The sequence below is a fragment of the Epinephelus moara genome, chromosome 7, assembly GCF_006386435.1.
Source record: "Epinephelus moara isolate mb chromosome 7, YSFRI_EMoa_1.0, whole genome shotgun sequence".
Taxonomy (NCBI): domain Eukaryota; kingdom Metazoa; phylum Chordata; class Actinopteri; order Perciformes; family Serranidae; genus Epinephelus; species Epinephelus moara.
The window spans coordinates 28,444,862-28,468,657 of record NC_065512.1 but is presented as its reverse complement, the minus strand read 5'-3'; the positions used below and the strand labels follow the sequence as shown (position 1 = coordinate 28,468,657).

Genomic DNA, 23,796 nt, shown 5'->3' with positions numbered 1-23,796 from the left:
CGCAAAATAATATCAATGGGGGCTGTGGGCAGGACATTGTTACACAGCTGTGCCTGTGACTTCAAGCAGAGAAACCGCTGCATCAGAGCTGAAGGAGCACGTTTTAAAATACATTTATTTTATCAATTAGTTATTAACTTTTACTATTTTTAGCAACTTGCCCGATTGGGCAAGTGAGTTGTTAGTTTACATGCCCGACCTTGAGTTTTACTTGCCCCGGGTAATCGGGCAATCCTTATTGTTGAGCCCTGCAAGGGTTTTATCACAACGAACACAAATAGGTCTTGGGCACCTTCTCCTCTGATTTTTTTGTTGAACCAAACTCAAGTATCCTATACCTCATCTTGTGCAAATGATATTAGTGTTGAAATACTTGACAATCTTGAGACTCATATTCAATTAATTTTGTTCCTGGCAACTGCATAATGGTATCCTCACTGCGATCAATTTCACTATGTAATACCAAACTGTACGAAGTAAACTAAAATGTTCACATAACCGACAGAATACGTTCTCATATTCAAGCATATTGCTGTCATTGTTTACCTGTCATGGGGTCAAACAGCTGGTTGGCCTCTAGGTCGGTGAAGGTGGAGAAGCAGCAGGGGCACCGGAAGGAGGCACGGTTGGTGGAGTCGCGCTCATCTGTCTCGATGCGTCGTCGCATGTGATCCAATTTATACTTGACCACGTTGACCAGTACCCTAAACAAACCAGGTGGGTAAAGTTTTAATTGTAAATGACATGTTGACATAGGAGGATGAAGAGTTTTTGATGTGAAACAAAGGGAAAAAAGGCTGTCTACTCTATATGAAAAATGAGTGTGTGGCTGGCACCTATCAGCCATCACGTTTATGTAACATAAAGAGTAGTTTCTCATGTGTTAGCACTTAATGTGCTGGTACATGTCATGGCAGAAGTCTTAAATTATTCTGATATTAGACACTGACAATGGCAATACTTGGTGGGTGGGTGCCTGGTGCCACCCATGGGGTATTTTGTCAGAAATCAGTTACTTTCTAACCTCGTCCCTCTTGAACAAATTGAACCATTGAACATTTTTTTCCCTACAAGTTAACCGTGTTAAATGAGATGAGCACAGCAACATAAGCCCTTGACCAGTGGCTTCAAAATAAAAAGTAACTCTCTTCTCACCTTCATGACTTTGCACTACACATTTTTGCTGACTTGGGCTTCTTTATTATGTAATTTTAATTTTCTGTTTTTCAGTCATGTTATGATAAACAAATGGGAAACTTAAGTCATGTCTTGGGTGAGAATCATAGACAGCATTAAGGATTGGTGTATTTGAGTTACTGACCTAGCAGGTATAACATTACACTTCAGGAGAGTAAATAAGTTCCTACTCTATGTCATTAAAAAAGGAGAACATGGTTGTGTTTATTTATGAAGAAGATATCTGTGTCTTTAGATGGGGTGGTGGTCCAATATAGGTCAATTTGGAGGGCCCCTGTCTCCTGAATGGTTGGTCACTTTGGTTAATCAAACCATGTTCTAACAGTCTTTCATATAGGTTAACGTGTAGGAAAAAATGTGTTCAAGTCGAAGGGCATGAGGTCAGAAAGATATCGATTTCTGACTTAATTTCCGCCAAACTTACAACTATCTCAAAACTTCCCCTCTTATTGACGGGAAGTTATTGTATCTGTTATCTGCACTGTAGCAATGCCAACTATAAAGAAAATAACCACCTGTAGTTGATGAAGTAATAGTTGTGCCGTGTTGTCTTGCCATCAGGGGCTGTTTCCACTCTCATGCGGCACTTGACAAACTTGTCTGCCTTCAGGGTGTTGAGTACAGAGCGCAGCTGTTTACGATCAAACTTGAGCAGCTCCAGCATGTCCTCCTCACGTACACATGGGTTGCGAATGAGCACATCCAGGGCCAAGGCATGTTCCACTCCATAGAAACCCCTTACGACCTGCTTCGCGAGCCGCTTAAGTGCTGCAGGGACCTCGGTCAGTAGCTCTGGTTCTATCATCTTCTGCTGTGGAGAGAGATGACACCTGTTGAGCAAATATCTGAGAGAGCAGGCAGGAACTTTAGGGGACCAGGGCAGGGGAGGAGTGCTAGAGACTTTGTTAAGCAGCAATCAGTTGGTAGGTAACCTTAATCACTTAACGCTTGAGAAGGTGAGAAAATCATGTTTTTCAAATAACATTCCTTCCTCTTTAATTGATCATTTCCCTGAAGCTATGAAAATGTACTTTCATGCCATGATTCTTCCACATATTACATATTGTTTAACTACTTGGTCTCAGACCAGTGATACAATCCTGAAACTGATATAGTCTGTATTCAAACAGGCTCTTAAAGTTATAGATATCAAACCCTATCGTCCTTACAATATACTGCCTAAGCATGCTCCCTACTGCCCCAAGGAGGATTCAGCCAGTTAGCTTTTACAGTGAGAGCCTCCCAGACCTCGAGCACTCTTCCAGTACATATAAGATGTAAAACCACATACTGCTCCTTCGCACACCATCTTAAAATCCTGCTCATAAGCAACCAGGTGTCATCATACATACAATACATTCTATATTCATGTTGTCATTCATGCTTTCAGTTGTCTGCATTTATGTCATTCTGATTGAGTGGCTATTTTAACACCTTGCCCAGGGACAACAGTTAAAAATTAGCTTTTGGCTAACACTGACATATTTACAGCAGTGTTTATCACTGTGCACTATCCCTGTAAAACAGAAATAAACGCATAATCCTTAAAAGATACTTTGGCAATACCTCTGCTAAGGTGGTGGACATTTTTTTAATTATACCCTATTGCTGAGAGGTGGTTAATACTGCCAGACCTGACATCTTCACTTAAGTAGCTTAACGTTAGCTAGATATCTCGAACAAAGACAAATAACACTACATAATAGCGAGAATACTAGTAACGTTATATTCGCTTTACCGATGAGCAATTATCTAACGTTATCTTTACATTTAGCTAGCCGGTGTTACATTATGTTGACCTAACTAAACTTAGCAGCCAGCGTAAAGTTAGTTTCCGAAAAACCGTTAGCCAGTTAACGCCAACCTTACCCGATACTCTTTAACGTTACGCTCCAACAATACGTCAAAGCCACCGCTTCCTTAAGTCATACCAGAGCACAATGCCTTTTCTCTAACAAACACAGCTAAAGCTCACTGGACACATTTTACTTCTGAATCGTTAAACTGCTAGGTTAGCTAGCATGCTTTATATTTTGAGAAGACAACCCCGGAAATAAATCCAACGCCGCAACAAAAGGGTTTCTCAATAGCCAATAGCAGCAAAGAGATTTTGATTGACATGCATTTTGACGAATAGCCCTGCTTTCTTTGTTTTCACTTTTTTTAACCAATCAAATTAGACAAATAATGTTCGCAGGCGGGATATCCACTGTTTACTTCCGGGACGCCACTGTCACAAAAAATGGCTTCTCTTGACAGGGTAAAAGTATTAGTTTTAGGCGATTCCGGTAAGTTAAGTACCATTTTAAGTCACAGTCAGACTCTTACGTGACCGTGTCTACTTGTTTGTACATACATTTGTTTATTCTGAGTTAATATCAACCGGTTATCAACCCTTATCTCAAATGAGGGGACGCCAAAGTCTTGTCAAAGTCTGTTGTAGTGGCTCTGTAAACCTTCATATCTGACGCAGTATCATTGTTGTGTCTATTGGTGAAGTCGGGATAAAGGTGGACCAGCAATTTTAAGCTTAATTAAAAAGCAATAACTGCACGTTGTAATGTATTTACACTGGCTACTGCCGACCTAAGTGGTGCATTTGCGTGTAGGAAGACTGCTTTGTATAGATCAGCACCAAAGTTGACTATCCATAGAAACATGTTTGCCGAACTAAAAGGTGACACCCAACAGTTTGTCAGATATGTTTACTGATAGTCTACAAGGTATATGATTTGACGGAAATAAAGGATATGCTACACTGATATGTTTTTTCAATGGAGGCTTGTTCCTATATAAAAGTGAACCACGTTTGTATTGTCTTGGGATCAGCATTACATCAAGAATTAAAGCCACATATTATGATCAGCCGTACAAAATGCGTCTCCTTCTGCCTATTGCTTGCCTATAGAGTTGAAACTGATCCTATCAAAACTGCCAGTCATTCACCCACATCTCTTATCTTTTGCAGGGGTGGGTAAGTCTTCCTTGGTCCATCTGCTCTGTCAGAATCAGGTGTTAGGAAATCCATCGTGGACTGTTGGCTGCTCTGTGGATGTACGGGTAAGTAAACACCTAATCCACAACATTTCATTGAGATGTGGTCTAAAACGACACTGCTGGCCTGTAGCAACCCATAATACCTGTGTGTAACGTAATAGTTTAAAGCTCATAATGTAATCACCAGCACATTATGTAAGAAAACCATGAGTGCATAATGTAAAAACAGTTTTGTGCCTAATTATTATAGTATGTAAAAAAGTTAATACAATATTAGAGAATTATTACATAGTAAACTAAGACAGAAAAAAGCGGACTAATTTAAATTCAGTGCAAAGTGTATTGATTTTAAAAGAGTCCTCCTCTTGTCTTCTTAAAGCTCAGGAACACTTGTAGTTTTACAAAACACAAGTAGAGTCCTTCATTTCAAGCAATTTGAGTTTGTTTGGTCTACAAACATTCGACATTTTCATTATCAGTCTCAAATAAGTGAAGCCTCTTGGATGTGTGACAAAATTAACAACTACAAGAAACTTGTTTCTGACAAAAATCAACATTAGCCCTTTAGCAGTTGAAGGCAAATTTACTCGCTAATTTAAGTGTTTTATCATTGACAGCTAGTGAGAAAAACCATGCTAATACATTTATCATTGGTAGCTAATAATAACAACAATGTATTTCTATCAGAAAGGCTAGTCCATTTGTCAGTGTTTGGCAGTTATTGGGGGTTTCTTACTCTGATTTCTAGCTTAAGGAGAAAAGAGTGGTGTACATTTGCAAATACCGACTGAAATTTCCTGGGACACAGGAAGAACATATCTGAATTATTAAAATATGTCATATTACCCTTTAGTAACCACTGATAGCTGACACAACTGTCTAGCAGAAATATAGTTCAGATTAATGCCAGAGCTGCCAGTGCGCTAACCTTTCCGGCTGGGAGATAATTCATTGATAAAGCTTCCTGTGAAAACTGCAATAATATTTCTGGCAGAGGCACGGTTGAATGCTTACTGTGATGAGTGCTTTAATGATTCAGGCAGAAAGATACTTTTTATTATTAGCTACCAGTGATAACAGCACTAATCCTTCTGCAAGAAATACAGTTGATATTATTAGCTTCCACTGATTAATGCACTACCCTTTCTATTAGAAGGTATTACTACCTAACATCACCAAAGTCTCTCACAAACGCATATCTTACAAGCTGCCTGTAATAAAACACTTTTAATTCAACAGATTAAATCAGCCTTCAACTGCTCAGGGGCTAATGTTGATTTCTGGCAAAATGGCCCAAGGGAACTTCTCTTTTGCAAGATGAAATACATCACAACTACTGAAAGAAGCCATCTAGTGGCCAAAGAGAAAAACACAGTTTTGTCGATTGTTATCTAATATTATTCGTTGTTTGCATATACTAACATCCAAAGGAACTGGAATTATTATGTGTGGAACAATTATTTCACATGCTAAGAATCACCCAGTGTTGTAAGTTCAACATCATCTCTGTAATGGTTCTCATTTGTCCAAGTCAGTGGACATCTTGTATTTTGTCACACATCTAAGAGGCTGTATCAGTTTTGAACCTATTGATGAAATGTCCTTTAGACCAAACAAAGTCCAGTTGTTTTAAATGAAGGACTCCCTATGTGTCATGTAAAATTGCAAGTGCCCCAATGCTTTAAAGGAGAGTACTCTTTTAAAAAAAGTCTTACACTATATGATGTAATTACTTATAACGTTATGCACAAAATTGTTATTACGTTATGCGCACATGGTTTTCTTGCATTATGCTAATTATGACATATGGGCTTTTATTGATATTAAATCATTACATTATGCTTCATCATTATTATTACATCATGTCATTGCCTTTTGAATTAACCTATACTTAATACAACAAGCTTTTAAATAAGAAAATATGTAATAGGCTGACTGACTGGAAACCATATGCTGAATATTCCAATAGTCCTATATATAATTATGTGATTCACAGTGGTGGAAGTAGTATTCAGATCTTTTAAAAACAGCAGTACTTTACAATGTATAAATACTCAACTACAAGTCAAAGTCACACATTCTAATTCTTATATAGATACAAGCCTTTTTTTATGTTTGTATTTTGTTGTATTAATCTAAATCTGAAGTAGAAGTATGAACAAGAAAACCGAAACACTTGAGTAAAGTGAAAGTACCTCAAATATGTACTTAAGTACAGTATTTGAGTAAATGTACTGAGTTACCTTCCTCCATTGATGAATCAGAACATTCATATTAGATAAAAATTAGCAGAGCCCTCATATGTTAGAGATGCTTAGAGGACTAAAATAATGGAAGGGTCATGATAATATCTATTCAACTACAGGTCCAAGACTATAAGGAGGGAACCCCGGAGGAGAAAACCTACTACATAGAACTCTGGGATGTCGGAGGATCTGTTGGCAGTGCCAGCAGCATCAAAAGCACCAGAGCTGTCTTCTACAATTCGGTTAATGGTAGAGATGATTTTATATAATGATTTAAAGAAAATCATTAGGGTTTTTATTATTTAGTTGTGTCATATTCTGTTTTTTCCCCAGGAATTATGTTGGTACACGATTTAACAAATAAGAAGTCCTCTCAGAACCTTTACCGCTGGTCACTAGAAGCTTTAAACAGGGATTCTTCTCCAACAGGAGTTATTGTTTCCAACGGGTAAGTAGATACATGTTGTGGTATTGTTTTCAGTAAATGTTTCAATTCAAATCAGATATTAAATTGTGACTGAAAATGCTGGGGAGTTGAGTTATATTCTTCTCTCTCACAGCAGTGACTATGACAGAGAGCAGTTTGCTGAGAACCCAGTGCCTTTGCTGTTGATTGGCACAAAGTTTGACCAGATCCCAGAGAACAAACGCAATGAAGTTCTCACTCGGACGGCCTTCCTGTCTGAAGACTTCAACGCAGAGGAGATCAATCTCGTAGGTTGACTTTTTCATTAATGTAAGAGCTTTTTATAGGTCTCTGTCACAGAAATGTTCCACAAAAAGAAATGAGATAGGTGGAGCTGCAGTCTCCTTTGCTATAACTTTAAAAGTACAGTCACATGAGCGAAATAAACGCAAGTGAATAGTCACCTCCCATGCACTTCCATTCAGTGAGAGCAAAGCATGGAGCAAAAGTGCGATTTAAACATTCACCTCTGTTGGCAAAGCAATTTTGCACCTTTACATTGCGTGGAGTTTAACTTTAGTGAGCTTTGACCGGCGACGTCGCAACCTCAACCACTAACAACAGAGTCTGTGTGGAGGAGACTTTGATTGTTGCCTTGTTTAACCAGCCAATATGATATTGGCCATGAAAAATACTGCCCCACATGAGAGATGCTGCCTGGCCTGAGATGAGAGTCAGGAGACAGACATGGAACGTAAGAAAATGGTAAATGTACCAGTAACATCACAATTGTCATCTATGGTCATGGGCTCTGGGTAGTGACTGAATGAGTGAGATCGCGGATACAAGCAGCTGCAATGAGTCTCCTGGCTGGGCTCAACCTTAGAGATAGGATAAAGAGCTCTGCCATCTGTAGGGAACTCGGAGTAGAGCCGCTGCTCCTTCATGTTGAAAGGGTCAGTTGAGGTGGTTTGGGCGTCTGATCAGGATGCCTCCTGGGTGCCTCCTGCTGGGGGTGTTTCAGGCACGTCCAACTGGAGGCCCTGGGGTAGACCGAGAACATGCTGGAGGGATTACATATCTCATCTGGCCTGGGAACACCTTAGGGTCCCCCAGGAGGAGCTGGAAAGCGTTGCTGGGGAGAGGGGCATCTGGGGTGCTTTGGTTGGCCTGGATAAGCCGATGAAAATGGAAATGGACCAATAACATCATACTTTACCGTATTTATCAGCAAGATAGTTAACATTAGCTAGCAAGCTAGCTTTCTGTGTGCATCACAGTTGGCACTGCCCACATTCAGCACGAATATTTCCTCGGCAGGCAATGGTCGTTACACTCATCTGTAACAGTACCCTAACCCTATTCATACAAACTTCAAGTATACAAAGATCAAGTTATTTGAATTATGGTAATTTTTTTCTTATAAATATGCTTGTGACACATATGTATAGTGGCAGCTCACCTATGCAGAAACAAGTTTATTTACCAAACAGTAAAATCGAAACTCTGTGTTATAATCTGTCACAAAACAAAAAGAAAATGAAAGAAACCTATAGTAACATTTCAGCCTTTATGTGTATAATCTGAAAATTGGTGACTTTGGAGACACCATGGCAGATGGCAAGTTTTATTTTTTATATAAAGGAAGATATATGCAGTCAGATCAGTTTTAAAGAAGCTATAATCACATACATATTCTACGCATACTGCTGTCAGATTTAACCTTAAAAAGACAAGACTGACTTTCTTTGAGGTTTGTGGCTGAAGTGCTATTTTGTTTTCCCAGGACTGCACCAACCCGAGATACCTTGCTGCAGGCACGTCAAATGCAGTGAAGCTTAGCAGGTTCTTTGACAAGGTGAGAAACCCAGAGCTCTGTAACGCGGTGTACCTGTTATTTTCTGTTGCTGTAGAGATTTTTTTTAGCATGTAAAGGACATTATTATTCATATTTATAAACACTTCAATGTCTGTGGTGTGGATCTACTGAGGAACATAAACTATCAAATGTAAATGTGTAATTATAAATATCTAATAATTGCCAACATTAATAGTGATTATTTAATTTATAATAATCTGATATTTATGCAGTGCTTGAATCATAGTGCTAGTGAAGTCAAGTGAAGTAATTAAATTTCAGTTTTGTATTTTAAAACACTCTGTCCTCTTAATCTCAACCTGTCTCTTAACAGGTAATAGAGAAGAGATATTTCACAAGAGATCCCAGTCAGGTGAGTTTCACATTTCTGTTCTTTATTTCTGTTTTGGTTCAAGGAAATCTTCACCTGAAAATCAGATTTCATTTGTGACTGACAAGTATTTCATTTTAAGATGACATGTTTTTCAAAGTCAGTACGTTGCTTTCACTTTCTCTGCAGATGACGGGTTTCACAGACAGAAAACGGTTCAACTTCAAAAGTTTGCACTATGACTGACAAGCCGTGCGCACAACAGCAGTGGTCTGTGGCTTAACCGTAATGCATCTGGGCTTTTACACCACAAGTAAAGCATCACGCTCACTGACATGCTTCCTGCAAACCCCCCACCACCAACTATTGTTTTTTCTCTGCCATTTCTTCTTTATACGAAGCTGAACACTTTTTTCTTTTTGCTGTTATGTTATCTTAAGTTGACTTAAAATTGTGCTGCAAAAATACAAATGATAATAATAGAATAATTACTGAAAATAATAACCTTAAATATGTATATAGTCTATAAAACTTGCATAATAATTTTGTAAAAGGGAGTTAAGCACATTTAAGAAGTGAAGGAACAGGCTTTAGCAAGAAGTTGTAAAAGGACAGGAGTACACGATAAATGTACAGTGAGACTTTTGTGGTAAATCAAGTTTTTAATTCCTTTTTTTTTGTACAGTCACTTGTATTTTTCCACATGCAAAACACTTACATATACCTTTATAAGTTCTTTTTTTTTTAAACTTAGACAATTCATTCTTAAAATCTTTGCTTTACTAAGCTACATCATTCAGCAAGCAAGTGAAGGAAGGACGATATTCTTGGCCTTAATAGCGGCTCATGCAACATTCCCCACTGCCTTCATCACTTTCTTAATCCAAGGGACAAAGAAGTTGACTTTAGTGAAGACATGGGGATACTTGGGATTATTACAGTCATCCTTTAAGGTAAAGGCTGTTATACCGACGGGCTTCTTGTTGCAGAGGAGTGGTCCACCGGAATCACCCTAGAGGAAGGCAACAGAAAGAGTTGATTGAGTTGTTGTTTTTAATTAATAAAAGACTGTTTTCTCCATGTTTGCAGCATAATTTATGCATTTTGTTGTATATAATTGTTACTTATTTGCTGGTCTTCTTTCAATACTGTTAGATTACCTGGCAAACCCCTCCTGTCTTATTTCTAAATTTGGTGCATATCATGTGATCGACATTGAAGTATTGTTGCCATTTGCTTTTGCACTCGAAGCTGAACTGCATTTTCTCCGTGGTCTCCTTCAGTACTTTGGAGGGAGGCTTTTTGGCTCCAGTTTGGCCCCAGCCAGCAACAGTACAGTTGATGTTGGCTGGGATTTTCCCATCTTTCTTAGGCAGTTGGATGACCTTCACATACCTATCCAGTTTGGCTTTCTTTTGTAACTGTGAAAGAAAACAGAGTAGAGCTGAAGGTTGCAGTGGTGGATTTCACCCCCGCACACCCTCACCCGCTTCAGAGCAAATGTGTGAAATCACCCAGCTTTAAGTTTACATTATGAAAAAAATAATTGAGATGGCATTGACTACAATGTACAAAATATTTACAGAGAAAGCTTTGATATGAACTTTTACACAGTTTTAGTTTACCTCAAGTAACATGATATCATAATCGTACTTTCCAGTGTATTTCGGATGTTGATGGTACTTAGCCACTTGGATCCATTGCTGACTCTTCTCTTTCTTGCTTATGTCGTGTGCTCCAAGCACCACCGTCATGGCCTGAACTGTGCTGAACAAAGGAACAAACAATGTAAAAATATTTAGATATATTCAACAATTAAACTTGGCACTCAACACCTATATATATATAATATCTGACCTGAAAATACAAATTACTGTTACAATTGTCAATCATTAAGAAACACTGATAGAAAAAGTAGTAAGCTAGTAAAAGTAATTAACAACAAATATTTTGTAAATGACAAATATTCAATAATTACGATTCTTTTTATACTGATAATTAATACCCATTCATTTCTCAATTGATTGTTGCATTAGAAACATTTTTTCATGTGGCTCTATCATTCTGAACTGGTGCTTAAAAACTCACTTTTTGCAGTGTGCTGCAGTTAGAACAAAGTCCTCACGAATAAGTATCCCGCCGCATGAATGGTGTCCACGAAACTGGAGTGATACCATGTAGGGTCTGGAGTGAGGCTTTGAAACCTTGCCACCCACTATACCACTCTCAGAAGCCCCTTACACAAGAAGAGGTTAATTAATACACATATTACAAATCATTAATAGACAAATAATAATAATTATTATGGAAAGAAAAAAAAAAAAAATCATCCAGTCATTAAAACAGCCTCTAGAAAATCAGCTATGACCCTTAAAAACTGATACCATTATCAAGAATATACACAGTGTACTCACTTCTATGCCAGCTATGAATTTAAAAATAATTTCATCTCATCTTACCAGTGAGGGAGAGCAGCTGAAAGAAAAAGATCCACACAATGCAGTATGCGTGGATCATGGTTGTGGAGAGCTGAAGAGCTGAACAGTGTGTCTGACTGTGCCCCCCCTACAACCACCACCACCACCTTTTGTACTCAAGCTTCTAACTCCTACAGCGGAAACTTAGTGGGCAGGTGTCATTGCTGCACAGGAGAGATGAGTTCACACCTTTCCTACTGCAGCATGAGTTGGACCCTCTCATAAAACAAGATAAACCCAAAGCCAAACTTGTCATTTGAGTTGCCACACACGTGTTGTTGTTCATTTGTCTGTAATTTAATGTGTAGCACTTTACTGTATTACACTCTGTATGTGTCTTTGTGTGTGAACAGAAGTTTAGGTCCTGTTTACTTCTACCATCTTTTTTTTGCCCTAAAAATCAGAAAGGTCCATATTTACCGTGGATAATCATAAATGTACAGCCTCAGTTCCAAAAAAAAAGGGAAATTGTGTGAAACTTAAATAAAAAGATACAAAAATGTACAAGTACAGAAGTACAAAAACAAGATATTTATTTGTCTGATAAACTGATAAACTGTCATTGCATTCTGAATTTGATGCCTGCAACAAGTTCTCAGAAAGTTGGGACAGTGGCATGTTTACCACTGGGTTATATCACCTTTCCTGTTAAGCATTTGGGAACTGAGGACACTAATTGTTGAAGCTTTTAAACTCTTTCCCATTCTTGCTTGATATACAACTTCAGTTGCTCAACAGTCCGGGGTCTCTGTTGTACTAGTTGGTGCTTCATAATGCTTCACTTATTAATTATGGGAGTCTGGATTGCAGGCAGGCCAGCTGAGTACCTGCACTCTCTGCAAAGCCACCTTGTTGTAACACATGCTAAATGTGGCTTGGCATTGTGTTGCTGGAATCTGCAAGGATGGCAGCATATATTGTTCCAAAACCTGTATGTACCTTTCAGCATTTATGGTGTCTTCACAGATGTGCAAGTTACCCATGATGCCATGGGCACTAATACAACTCCATACCATCACAGATGCTGGCTTTGAACTTTCTGGTAACAATCTGGATGGTCCTTTTCCTCTTTAGCCCGGAGGACATAATGTCCATGATTTTGAAATACGGACATCTCAGACCACAAAACTTTTCCACTTTGTGTCAGTCCATCTCAGATAAACTCAGCCCCGAGAAGTGGGCGGTGTTTCTGGGTGTTGTTGATATGTGGCTTTCACTTTGCATGGTAGAGTCTTAACTTGCATATATACATATTTACAAAAACCGAAAGAACTAAAACCAATAAGTTTATCAGTCTGAACATTACATATCTTGTCTTTGTACCGACTTCAATTAAATATAGGCTGAAAAAGATTCACAAATCATTGCATTCTGCTTTTATTTATGTTTTACGTGGCATACCAATTTCTTTGGAATTGGGGTTGCACTCATACTCGACTGCTATTTCATCATAGGCTACATTTACTCTAAAGGAAGAGAGCTGAGGTGAAAGGCAAATGGTCGAGGGGAAAACTGTGTTTTAAGGCCACAGTAACCACACTGCAAACAAGAGTAGTCACACCTCCCACACTGAACTACACACTTACATCACAGTCTAACTTCTATCCTTTGTGTTTTGTCTGGGCCTGAAGTATTTTAATGGTTCATCAAAAGACAGACTTGCATGTTAGGATTTCACGAGTTAGCTTACTTGTTGTTTGTTGTCAGTATTTTAAGTACTGTTTTTAATATGGGGCTGTAGACAAACTGATTGTTTTGAAGCACATGTTTTGCATACCATATTGTCCTCAGAGATTTTGAGGATTATGGACTTTGGTGTATTGGATGTCTGTTTAAGCTGCTGATAGTAGTTAATCATTTTTATTTTTTTTAAACTTAAACAACCAACAAATGAGCATTTACTGTACAAACTGCCATTAGGGGTTATGAAATACTTGACCACACACTTGGTGGGTGAATGTAGAAGAATGCTGTCTGATTAACTCTTCACACAGGTGTCTATTTGCTAAACTATCATGGTGCGAGTGTTATCAGCAACGAGGGAGCCGGTAAGCAATATATGCTGTTGTGTCTACTGACCACTAGATGGAGCTATAGGCATTTGAGTGCACAAAGTACACATAGGAAAGGACAGTCCACTCCTTATACAGCCTATTCACCTTACTTCTAGTACTGTAACATGTTCATAGTTATGGGGAGGTCTGTCCAATGAATTGAAATGATAACTCTTAGTAGTCTGTTTAGAGTCATCTCTGTTTCCACGGTTTCCACACAGCACAACAGCAGGTCAAAAAATACAGCTCCCTTGATTTTTATGGTGAAGTTGAAGACGTTTGCCATTATTATTGCCCCTGCTGAGTCTGATTACTGGGAGTTTCCATGGTGGTGCTTTCTTGTCCTGTCTCTCAGGGAGGTGTTTGTTTGGCCCTCACAAGCAGTCAGGCAGAGCAATAGACACAGTACCTCACAGGTGGAGGGACATTCACAATATATTTGACATGGCAGAGTGGCACGACACATATGGCTGCAATGGAGGACATTATGCCTATGCAGGGATATGAACAGATATGCAATAGTTCATGGATTGTGTTGTTTTAGGTTTTTAGATCATCTAAATTCTGGCATTAATGGACCTGCATAAAAGTGCTGGATGTTGGCAGTCCTCACCTTTTTGTTTACCCTCATGCCGTTTTCATTTATGAAGGCGAACTCCCAGGGTTAGAGGTGCATACAGTACACTCCCACAAGTCCTTTGAATAGGTGGAGCTGAAAAAAGCTTTGATGTGTCCAGTATTATGTAATGTTGAAACCAGACTCATTATATATCACACTTAATCAGTTGCCACAGAAAAAAACGTAAGGGTATCTTGATAAGGCATATGTTAATATTTACTTACTGGTCACATTTTTCATACACATGACTGGCTGAGATGGGTTTAAAATTGAACCACTGAACCATAGAAACAGCTTCCTTAACAACAGGAAGATGTGCTAATACTACCAGAGGTTTCCACGAGCATGACCCCACCCTCTGCAAGGCAGGCTGAGAGGGCAAACCAGTGAAGCTACTAAATCAACAGCCCTCCCCCTTTCTGCCCCCCATCCATCTTCACACACCACATTCCACCACTACAATAACTGTGAACTAGGTCTTGCATTGCTGCAGCTCCCACGCAACATTCCACTCACCTCCGTCTACTGTCCCGACCCCTGTTCTGTTTCACACAGAGGATGGCAGTTGAAGACTGTACCACTGCACTTTTCTCTCTTGCACGAGTGACCGATGAATGTCTATTTCTGCTGCTGTAATGTTACTGTCCTTAAATGTCTGGGTATTTGTGTTTTTTTGTGCACTTTTTAATACTTCTGCTGGGCTTCTCTGGACATTAATGTCATATGCACTTTTTGCACTTTCTAAAAATACTTTTCTTTCCAAAATAGGAGAGAAACATTTCATTTTCACTGTCCATAAATTGTTGTCTAATGTGAGGAAACATGACTTATACATTTGAGGAACATTTTAAAAATGCATGAATTTCATATAATCAGATTTAGATCATGTTGTAGACTCATAATGATGGAATTATTATATTTCAGGGCTAAAGAAATACTACTATGCTTGTCTACTGATCCCAATTACTGTAATTTCAGTTACTGTGGGTCCCTCTGCTGACCAGTGGTGGAATGAAGTTAAGTATATTTACTCATCTGAGGTACTTTTAGGTAACTTGAGGTTTTTAATCTAATGCAACTTTCTACTTCTATCCCACCTCAGAAGAAAATACTGTACCTTCTACTCTACTACAACTATTTGATAACTTAAGTTACTAGTTGCTTTACAAGGTAAGACTTTTGTGCACAAACCCCGTGAAAATATACAAGTGCAGCTAAAACGATTTGTCGACTGATTTGAAAATTAACAGTTTTTTTATGATTGTTTAGATAATTTTTCATGCATAATCATTTCATTGCTACTTTTCCTTTTAATTATTTTGATTGATTAAATAGATCTAAAATTTCCTGCATCGTGTACTTTTCCTTTTACTTAAATACATTTTCCTGATTGTACTCACATAGGTTTTTTTTTACGTAATTTTCAATGCATGATTTTTACTAGTAGCAGAGTATTTTTACAATGTGGTATTAGTACTTTTACTTAAGTAAAGGATAAGAATATTTCCTGCACTATTGCTTGCAAATGCTTTTTTTTTTTTTTTTACATTTTCCTTGAACACCAGTACTGACATTCTAGAAAATCACATTTACTTTGTGTACGTTCATTTAATAGTAAGTCAGTTTTACTACTGCAGAACTTCTTCTTACAGAATGTTTTGATGGCAACTCTCCACTTTTTGGGCATGATTTGGATGGTTAAGAACATTTAGTGCATCTGGAGGTGACGTCTCTTCTTTTTTTTCTTTATTAAGAGAAAATATAAGAGAAATTTAAGAGAATGTTGCTGCATGAGGCTCAGTGTTTTTCTCGCTCACAGACTAAGCAGAATTTTCTGCTCACCTTGAATACCACAGTGACTCCAGGTTCAATTAAAGCAACAATATATACACATAGCTTCACCTACTTCTTGTTAGAAAATATAAAAATGGCCTCAAATAAACATTTTTAGAGCAAGATTATTGGCTGTTAGATGAGGCATCTACAAAACTTTGGTTGTCGGCAGACAGCAGCCTGAAGGTCTCGCATAAAACTTTAACTGAAAGGTCACAAGTGTAAATATGCCCTCTTACACATTCTTGAGAACCACAGCTCAGTGGCAAACATTAGCAGTGATTGTACGCATCAGCTTCTAGATATTGTATTTGCCTCGGGGAATAATCCAACAAGATGTTGATGTGAGGAAGAATGGCTTGTCTAACTAGTGGAGAAAGCCAATATAAATATGAATTAATGGAATTCCCCATGAATGATGCAACTGGGGCCAAGTAGTAAAAACAAAAACAAACATTGAAGTGTAGCACCTTATGTATTGTTAGCTTCCCAGTCAGCAGGCTAATTTGGCAAACACTGTGAGAATACAGCTTTGGCTGCTGTTGAAATCAAATGTAGTGACATTTAAACACATTAGTCTTATTAAACTATTTGTAGTAAAACAATGAAAATTAAAAACAGACATAAATCCTACTTTACCCAGCTGAGACACACACGCACACACAGACACACACACTCTAGTTTAAAATGCCGTACCAGTGTTTCAACCTCAATTATTAGCTTCATTACAGAATTTGTAAAACCTGTCATTTGTAGTCATTTATTATAAGACTGTTGCAATAGAAACACTACTCTTGTTTTCTCTTTGCAGTCCCCGTTCTGCAACACTTGCGGATGCAGAACAGGCAGCACTTTAGTGTCACCCACAGAACAGTGAGGAGAATGAGGGCCAAAAAGCCGATGACATCCAGGCAATGGTACTGAATCCAGTTTAACTCATGTGCAGCCACCCTCAAGTGTGCGGCTCCTTTATGTCTAATGACGAACTCGCTCCAGAAAACAGCCAGGTCCAAAGGCGGAACAGGACGGTCCAGGTGTATCTGAGACAGCGCCACCATCTTCTCTTTGTAACTGTTGAGACATTATACAATGAAAATATAAATTTAAATTTAAAAGAATGACTTCATCACAAGGCCTACGATATATCACAGACTACATCAGTAACTATGTACTATCATGCTTTATACACTATAAATGTATGAAATAAGATGTGACACATTTATGTCGGTCTAAAGATAACTCTCCTTCGAACAACAGCAGCAATGACAAATTAATAACCCTTAGAATTACAGGTTATTATATGAAATCTGTCAAACAAATGTTCAGTATTTTACTGAATGTAAATACAGCAGATGTACAACATTAAAATGATTAACAAGTATATTTACAGAGAAGGACACATATAAAAAAGGAAATTATTTTTTGAGAAGTATTTGCCAAGCTGAAAGCATTACGAAATCTGTTTAAGTAGAAACTGATAAAAAGGAAGAAAGTCTCTGAACACTATGTACATGGATTTATCATCTACAGGGTGGAGGGACACTGACCACAGGGCATCAACAGTTAATAGAGAGCAGTACGCCAGCAAAGGCAGCAAGGAAGGTGTCTGCTAGGAAGCAAACATGGGTGTTAACCACATATAGTTTGAAATATCTTAAAAATTGGCTTTCCAAATGTTAACTAATCAACTAATTTGTAAAACCTAAAGGAAAGACACAGAGGGTTCTGGTGATATACACTGAATGTGAATATTGTTCATAAGAAACAGTTACAGGACACCTTTAAGAGGGAAAAACACAAACTGAAGAGTGAGGACGATCAATCAAGCACACCCTGTACACGCCCACACAGTCCAGAGAAGAGGTTTGATATGTAAAAACACCTGTGTGCTTGCATTGTGGGTGGACCATGAGTGTGCAGAGACACGACAGCCAAATATTGAAAATAAAAAAATATATATTCTTCATTCTTGGTGTATGAAATATGTTTGACAGATAACACAAATAAGTAGCCTATTGATTTTTCCATTTCCCTGTGGAGTTTCGGATCTCTGCTTCTCTATGGGATGTTTTTTTTTCTCCCCTATGACTGGGTCCCCGTTTTGTTCATCTGGCACGCACATGCAGGTGACACACAGTCCTATTACTGCTTTCACACTATCTACTGATCTATAGAAGGTTAGAAATGCACCAAAGTATGCAGGACAGTGCCAGCAAAGACAAAGAAAAGAAGATGAAAGCTAGTTAATATGGATGAAAACTATGCAGGACTAAAATACACACGAACAGTAAGGGCAATGTAACATACACTTGCCATTGTCACAACACGCTTGATTTAGGGTCGTTGTACAGTACATAGCATATGCGATGGCACTGCTGTCGCTTTTTCTGCTGTTATCTCAGAATTAACAATACTTTAATCTTCTCAATGGTTGCCATGTTTGTTGTTTGCATCATACAAATCTGGACGTTCTTTGCAGTCTGATTTCTCTGGTGTGCCCTCTAGTGGAATCCTCCATCCTACTACATGTGCAGTACATAGGCAAGTGGGTGAACAATTACATTCACAGCGCAGCCGGTTGGTCAAAAAGCAAGTATATCTCAGGTCTCACAGCTCATGCATACACTCTGAATGTAAACATACATTTTGTTTGTTTACAAGAAAACTAAACAAGGCACATTTGATTTGTATCTTTTTCTTTGATTGGGAATTTTTACAATTTCCATGCACAACTGAGTGACTCTTCTCTTTAATCAACATGCAGTAGTCTTACCTTTTGTCATGGATGATATTATTTAGTGCAGCCAAAAGGGTTTCAGTCGTCATATCATAAATTCTAAGTTGCTCTGCAACACCACGGGACACCATGCGCTCTACGTTGTCCCCCTGGTCCCCAAACAGTGGAAACATCAACATGGGAACAGCATTGCAGATGCCCTCATAGATACCGTGGGTGCCTCCATGAGTGATGAAGACTCTAGCTTTGGGATGGGCTGAGGAGCACAGAAACACACAGTTAAAGGTTCAATCCACCCAAAAGCAATTGCAGGTAACTTTTTAAGAACATACTTGATGTCACATGATGGCAACACTGCCTGGAAGAAACTAAACACACCTAGGAGATCATTTTGAGGTAACCACTTCATAAGTTTCACATTCTTGGGTATGTCTTCAGGTACGACTCCAGTGTATCTCCACAAAACCTGCAACAGAAATAATACCTCCTCATTTTTAACATATGTAAACTGGTCATGAAATGAACTGAGAGTTTGGCATGTATACAACAAGGTAAGACAAGGGACAAAGTCCTGAGGTTCAAACTGATTAGATAAGGGTGTAAAGAAAAGTAATCAATAGAGTTTAATTCTGGCATCAACTGATGTAGGTTATTGGATTTAATCTAAGTAAAGTGATTTAATTGGTTATGGTGATTGTTACCCTTTGAGGAATTTGCCGAAAGGCGTCAAAGAACTGTTTAGCCTTCTCTGCAGGCATGTCGGAAATCATTGAGCCCAGGGTAAAAATGATAAAGCCGTCGTCTCCTGAGCCATCCACAAACTCCGCTAAGTCCTGCAGGGAAGTTAGAAAAGACACAAAATGAGTAAAAAAAAAACAACAACAACAACTAGAAAATCCTCAATTTTTAGACTGTATGGATGTATGCTCATAATAAAAGCACACCAGCTTTTTATTTCAAGGTGCAGCCATTGTGTAGCAGAACATTGCTTTCATACAGTATTTTCAAATATACTGAAGGGAAATAGTTTGAACAACATTGTATCAAGCACAGATCCACCCAATTAAATAACAGGAGAAGCACAATCCTGTTTGTGCTTATGTCAACAAACCCTTTGTTTCTGTTGAGTATTTGATTTCTGTTAACACAACAGGGCCCCTCACTTCTTTTCTTAGATTATACTGGCCAGAGTCCACAAATCAGCTTTTCCTGACTCAGATTTCACACACTGAACCGTCCGTAGACAAACCTGTTCTTTCACAATGTTGTGAGCCAGTTGTTGGTAAATCATGATTAACAGTCAAAACAATTTTTACAATCTTAATCTATATATATATACTGCATATATATATATTTTTTAAGATATGAGTTCTTAATGTGATGATGACACTTTCAAAATTGCCTTTAACTTATCGTTGGCATTTCTGCACTGCAATTTTCTGTTATTTGACTGACCTATATCTCTAATTTACATCCTGAGAATGAAGCAAAAATATGCATTTTACAATAAAAGTAAGTCTTATATGTTTTAAGACTAAAAGCTTAATAGGGTTACTTATCATGTGCAATCTAAATGCTATGGGGGAATGCAGTTGTTGTAGTTGTAGTTAGCTATATACTTTTCCTGTCAGGTTGCCTGTTGTTTTGTTTTTTTAAATTGAAATAAAAACTGATGCACCATCTAATAATAATAATAATAATAATAATAATAATAATAATGCTTGTACTATACTCTGTCACAGCTGTTCTGTTTCTTTAATCTTTTTGCAAGAGATGTGAGATTCCCTGTATCTGTCTAACTTATTATTTTAATGTCAGAAAAGGTGGTGACTGGTACAGGGTAAGACTAAGCGAACCAAGTATTGTCAGTCCTTTAAGTCGTGGTCACAGATATCAAACTAATATTAAAAGCTCCATCAACTGATTTACTTTTTTGGCCAATTAGGGTTTACAAGAATTTTCTGGCATATCATCACCTAATTAAAGGAATACCTCACCCACAAAATTATCATGTTCATAAATCAATTGTTTGTACCGTATTACCTTGAACTCATGGAGAAAGCTTTGCTTTTTCGCATGACTGGGGACCACATTTAACAATCGCGAAACTATATCAAAACATCCGTTTACAAACTCTCACATGGCATAATTTCATTTATCCAGCTGTAGTATTTGAGAAGAGAGCATATGTGTTTTATTCTTAGTTCAGTCTTAAATAGTAAGGTTTTACTGAAAGTGTAGGAAGTACTTAGCATACGACTGGACAAATGACACTTGGATTATGCAGCACAAGTTGTTTGACATAGTTTTGCTGTAGTTAAACATGGTCCCCAATCAATCATTAAACATTATGCTTGCCAAAAACAAAGTTTTCTTTACAAAAATAAGGTGACTAATTGATATCTAAATGGTCATTTTGTCCAACATGTCAGCAAACAGTTACATATTTGCACATCAGGCAGAGAAGCAGCAACATGCTTATATGGAGTAGGCTTCCAGGTGAAACTAAACCCAACAGTTTGGTTTCAACCAGCTCCTGAGATAAATATCTGTCTCTTTAGCAGTTAGATAATCCACTGCTTTCATTAAGCAGTTGCTAACTATGGCAAAGCATTTTGTTTTTGCTGAAAATAGTTTCCCAACAGCTGCTGAAAACAGTGAGAGCAGAATTTGCAGGCTGTGCAACCAATACATTGAGCTAAAAGAGCTGCAGAATTGGGTAATAATTCTCCATTAGTTTATCACTACGAGTGACCCCTTTCAAGTTACACATTGTCATTGTCATCAGTTGTTAATACAAAACTATTGATTGGTTGTTAAGGGTTTGCTTTAGCCTGACTCAACACAATGCAAGTATATACAATTTGCCTTAAGTGAATCCAGATGTGATGCCTGATTGTTTACTCTATCATGCATTCTTTAAATACTCACAGCTGGCAGAGGAGCTTTCTTTGCACAGTTGATACCTCCAATAAAAACCATGTTTGGCATGACAGGTTTGGGCCTTTCAAAAACAAAGTCATATCTGAGAAGCCAGATAGCACCGTGACTAAGAACGTCCTTGTAGGTCATGTTGTCTCCTAAATACCTGCTGACCAGATCATCAAAGCTGGCATACATTACTTTGCACAGATAGAACTCAAAAAAGGACATGAGCATGTTTTTGACTCTCTGTGGGAAGGTCATGATGTCTGTATTTCCAGAGAAAAACACAGGAACATACGAAGGAGGAGAGGGACACTGGTTGGCTTTACTGTCCAGCTCACATGGAAGTCCACGCAGGAAATAAACCACTGGAATGGAGAACATATGACCCAGGACTGAGCCACAGGGAAGGAAGGGATCTGTAAGCACAACATCAAAGCCCTCTTCCTTCAGTTGACTCATGAGAGGCTGGTTGATCAGCAAACTCTCGCAGCCTTTCACCTGAATTGAAGTAAAGTTAGTCAAACGCTGCACATTAATAAACAAGTCTGTGATTGCTGGTGGCTTGAGGAACACTCCAGTCTGCAGCTCGGCGAATTTTCCATCCAGTTCAGCTTTGGTATAGGACACTTGGTAGATCTCTGTCTTGTAGCTCTCTGAGCCATGGATCAACAGGCTGCTTTCAGGCACCAGCACCACAGCCTCATGGCCCCTTGTGATTAGCTCCTTCACCAGTATCTTCATGCTAAGCCAATGACTCCCATCCACAGGCATAACCAGCACCTTCCCCCCCTGAACGGGCCCCAGACTGTGGCAGCACAGCCAGGCCACCAGCCCCAGTGCAGGAAACCACACCCCGCTGCTCATTGCTTCTTCTCTCTCCTGCAAGCTGACTCCTTGTAAGAGCTGGTGGTAGCTGTTGTTAAGGGGTGACTTTATGTGTTCGTGTGAGTGAGTGAGTGAGTGAGTGAGTGTTTAAAATCTGCAGGAAGTTGAGGCTGTGTTTGCAGGCAGGCTATTACATGACCACAGAAAGACAGATTGAGTGAAGATTCCCAGTGGACTTTGAGTCCTAGACTTCTCCACAGATAGTATTCAGATATACATTCTCTTATGGGGCTTTGCTTTTTTCTTTTCACTTCATGTCTTTCCTCTCATGCCTTGGTGTTTTCATTTAACTTTCAATACATTTACAAGACATAATGGAACTTTTATATTGTAAGTTGTAAGTTGCAATTCAGTTTTATCATTATGGTATTTGAAGCAGTGCAGTCTAAGTATTATAAAACAGTGTGTTTATCCAATTTAATATGCTAAAGAAAATAAGCTATAAACTCTTTTAAGGACACAAGTAGTTAGTAAAAATGTTTTTTCTCATTATATTTTGCATCATGCTCACTGCAATTTCCATTTGTATTCTTATTTTTTTCCTCCAGCATTGGACTCTAACAGTCAGTAAGGCTTGCAAGTCATGGTGGTTATGCATGTCTGCAGCTTGCACTGCCAAATGATTAGTGCAAAGTCCTCTGTTTACTTAGGCTGCTCCTTCTCTCCTCCCCCTGTATAACATACAGTTGCGTGCTAAAATGGGCCATTCCGTGTGCCCTCTTATTACCTCTTTTTTTCACTCTCAGCAGTCACACGCACAGGTATATCTACAAGCATTGTGAAAAGGCAGATGCCGTGCAAAGCCAGTTGTAATAGGAAACCAACACCCTCCTCTTTGGAGGGGGGGTGATAACATCAAACAAACAATGTTATTTGTGGAATTTTATCCACGGTTACAACTTGCTTTGCCTTAGGTAACCTTCTATGAGACTAACTGCCCTGGTTGCGTAATTGAATAACTTATTAGCTCATTCAATTTCATTAAGGACAAGAAAAAAAGTTCTTTATTATGGGGTGCCGTTTGTAAAGTGGCTCACGCTGAAAATAACATCAACATTTTGCCACATTTAGCTTCAAACAATGTTTAAAAAAGTGTTGTGAATTTTTTACCGTCACCTTTTACCACATTTACGGCAATATTTGTTAACTTAGAAATATATTAAATAGTTAAATCTAAATATTAAATGTGGCACCTAAATGTTAAATGTTAAATCTAAATATTAAATCT

At 38.4% G+C, this 23,796-nt stretch overlaps 4 protein-coding genes across 5 annotated transcripts in view; 1 reads left to right on the top strand and 3 right to left on the bottom strand.

Moving 5' to 3' along the window:
* The window catches only part of gtf2e1 (general transcription factor IIE, polypeptide 1, alpha), a 12,334-nt gene extending 9,074 nt beyond the window's left edge, over window positions 1–3,260 (bottom strand). Inside the window, exons 1-3 of one of the 2 annotated variants that reach the window (XM_050049245.1) lie at window positions 3,067–3,260; window positions 1,713–2,008; window positions 547–704 (exon numbers count right to left, since the gene is read on the bottom strand). In XM_050049245.1, coding sequence (XP_049905202.1) covers window positions 547–704; window positions 1,713–2,002 — 448 coding nt within the window. In that variant the 5' untranslated portion in view covers window positions 2,003–2,008; window positions 3,067–3,260. The remainder of the gene's footprint in view (window positions 1–546; window positions 705–1,712; window positions 2,009–3,066) is intronic. The other variant, XM_050049246.1, reaches the window with a different exon arrangement.
* Window positions 3,261–3,407: 147 nt separating this feature from the next.
* Window positions 3,408–9,531, top strand: rabl3 (RAB, member of RAS oncogene family-like 3). The gene is made up of 8 exons (XM_050049390.1): window positions 3,408–3,485; window positions 4,166–4,257; window positions 6,560–6,689; window positions 6,774–6,888; window positions 7,001–7,154; window positions 8,633–8,704; window positions 9,039–9,077; window positions 9,225–9,531. The coding sequence occupies exons 1-8, from the start codon at window positions 3,440–3,442 to the stop codon at window positions 9,279–9,281; spliced, it is 705 nt and encodes a 234-aa protein (XP_049905347.1). The 5' UTR covers window positions 3,408–3,439; the 3' UTR covers window positions 9,282–9,531.
* Window positions 9,532–9,768: 237 nt separating this feature from the next.
* LOC126393301 (mast cell protease 4-like) lies at window positions 9,769–11,799 on the bottom strand. Its single transcript, XM_050049389.1, has 5 exons — window positions 11,495–11,799; window positions 11,124–11,271; window positions 10,661–10,802; window positions 10,196–10,456; window positions 9,769–10,047 (listed from the first exon to the last, which is right to left on the bottom strand). The coding sequence occupies exons 1-5, from the start codon at window positions 11,550–11,552 to the stop codon at window positions 9,880–9,882; spliced, it is 777 nt and encodes a 258-aa protein (XP_049905346.1). The 5' UTR covers window positions 11,553–11,799; the 3' UTR covers window positions 9,769–9,879.
* A 4,675-nt stretch (window positions 11,800–16,474) lies between these two features.
* LOC126393107 (UDP-glucuronosyltransferase-like) lies at window positions 16,475–22,682 on the bottom strand. The gene is made up of 5 exons (XM_050048976.1): window positions 21,687–22,682; window positions 19,457–19,588; window positions 19,134–19,221; window positions 18,792–19,011; window positions 16,475–17,089 (listed from the first exon to the last, which is right to left on the bottom strand). The coding sequence occupies exons 1-5, from the start codon at window positions 22,545–22,547 to the stop codon at window positions 16,807–16,809; spliced, it is 1,584 nt and encodes a 527-aa protein (XP_049904933.1). The 5' UTR covers window positions 22,548–22,682; the 3' UTR covers window positions 16,475–16,806.
* Between the last annotated feature and the right edge of the window lie 1,114 nt (window positions 22,683–23,796).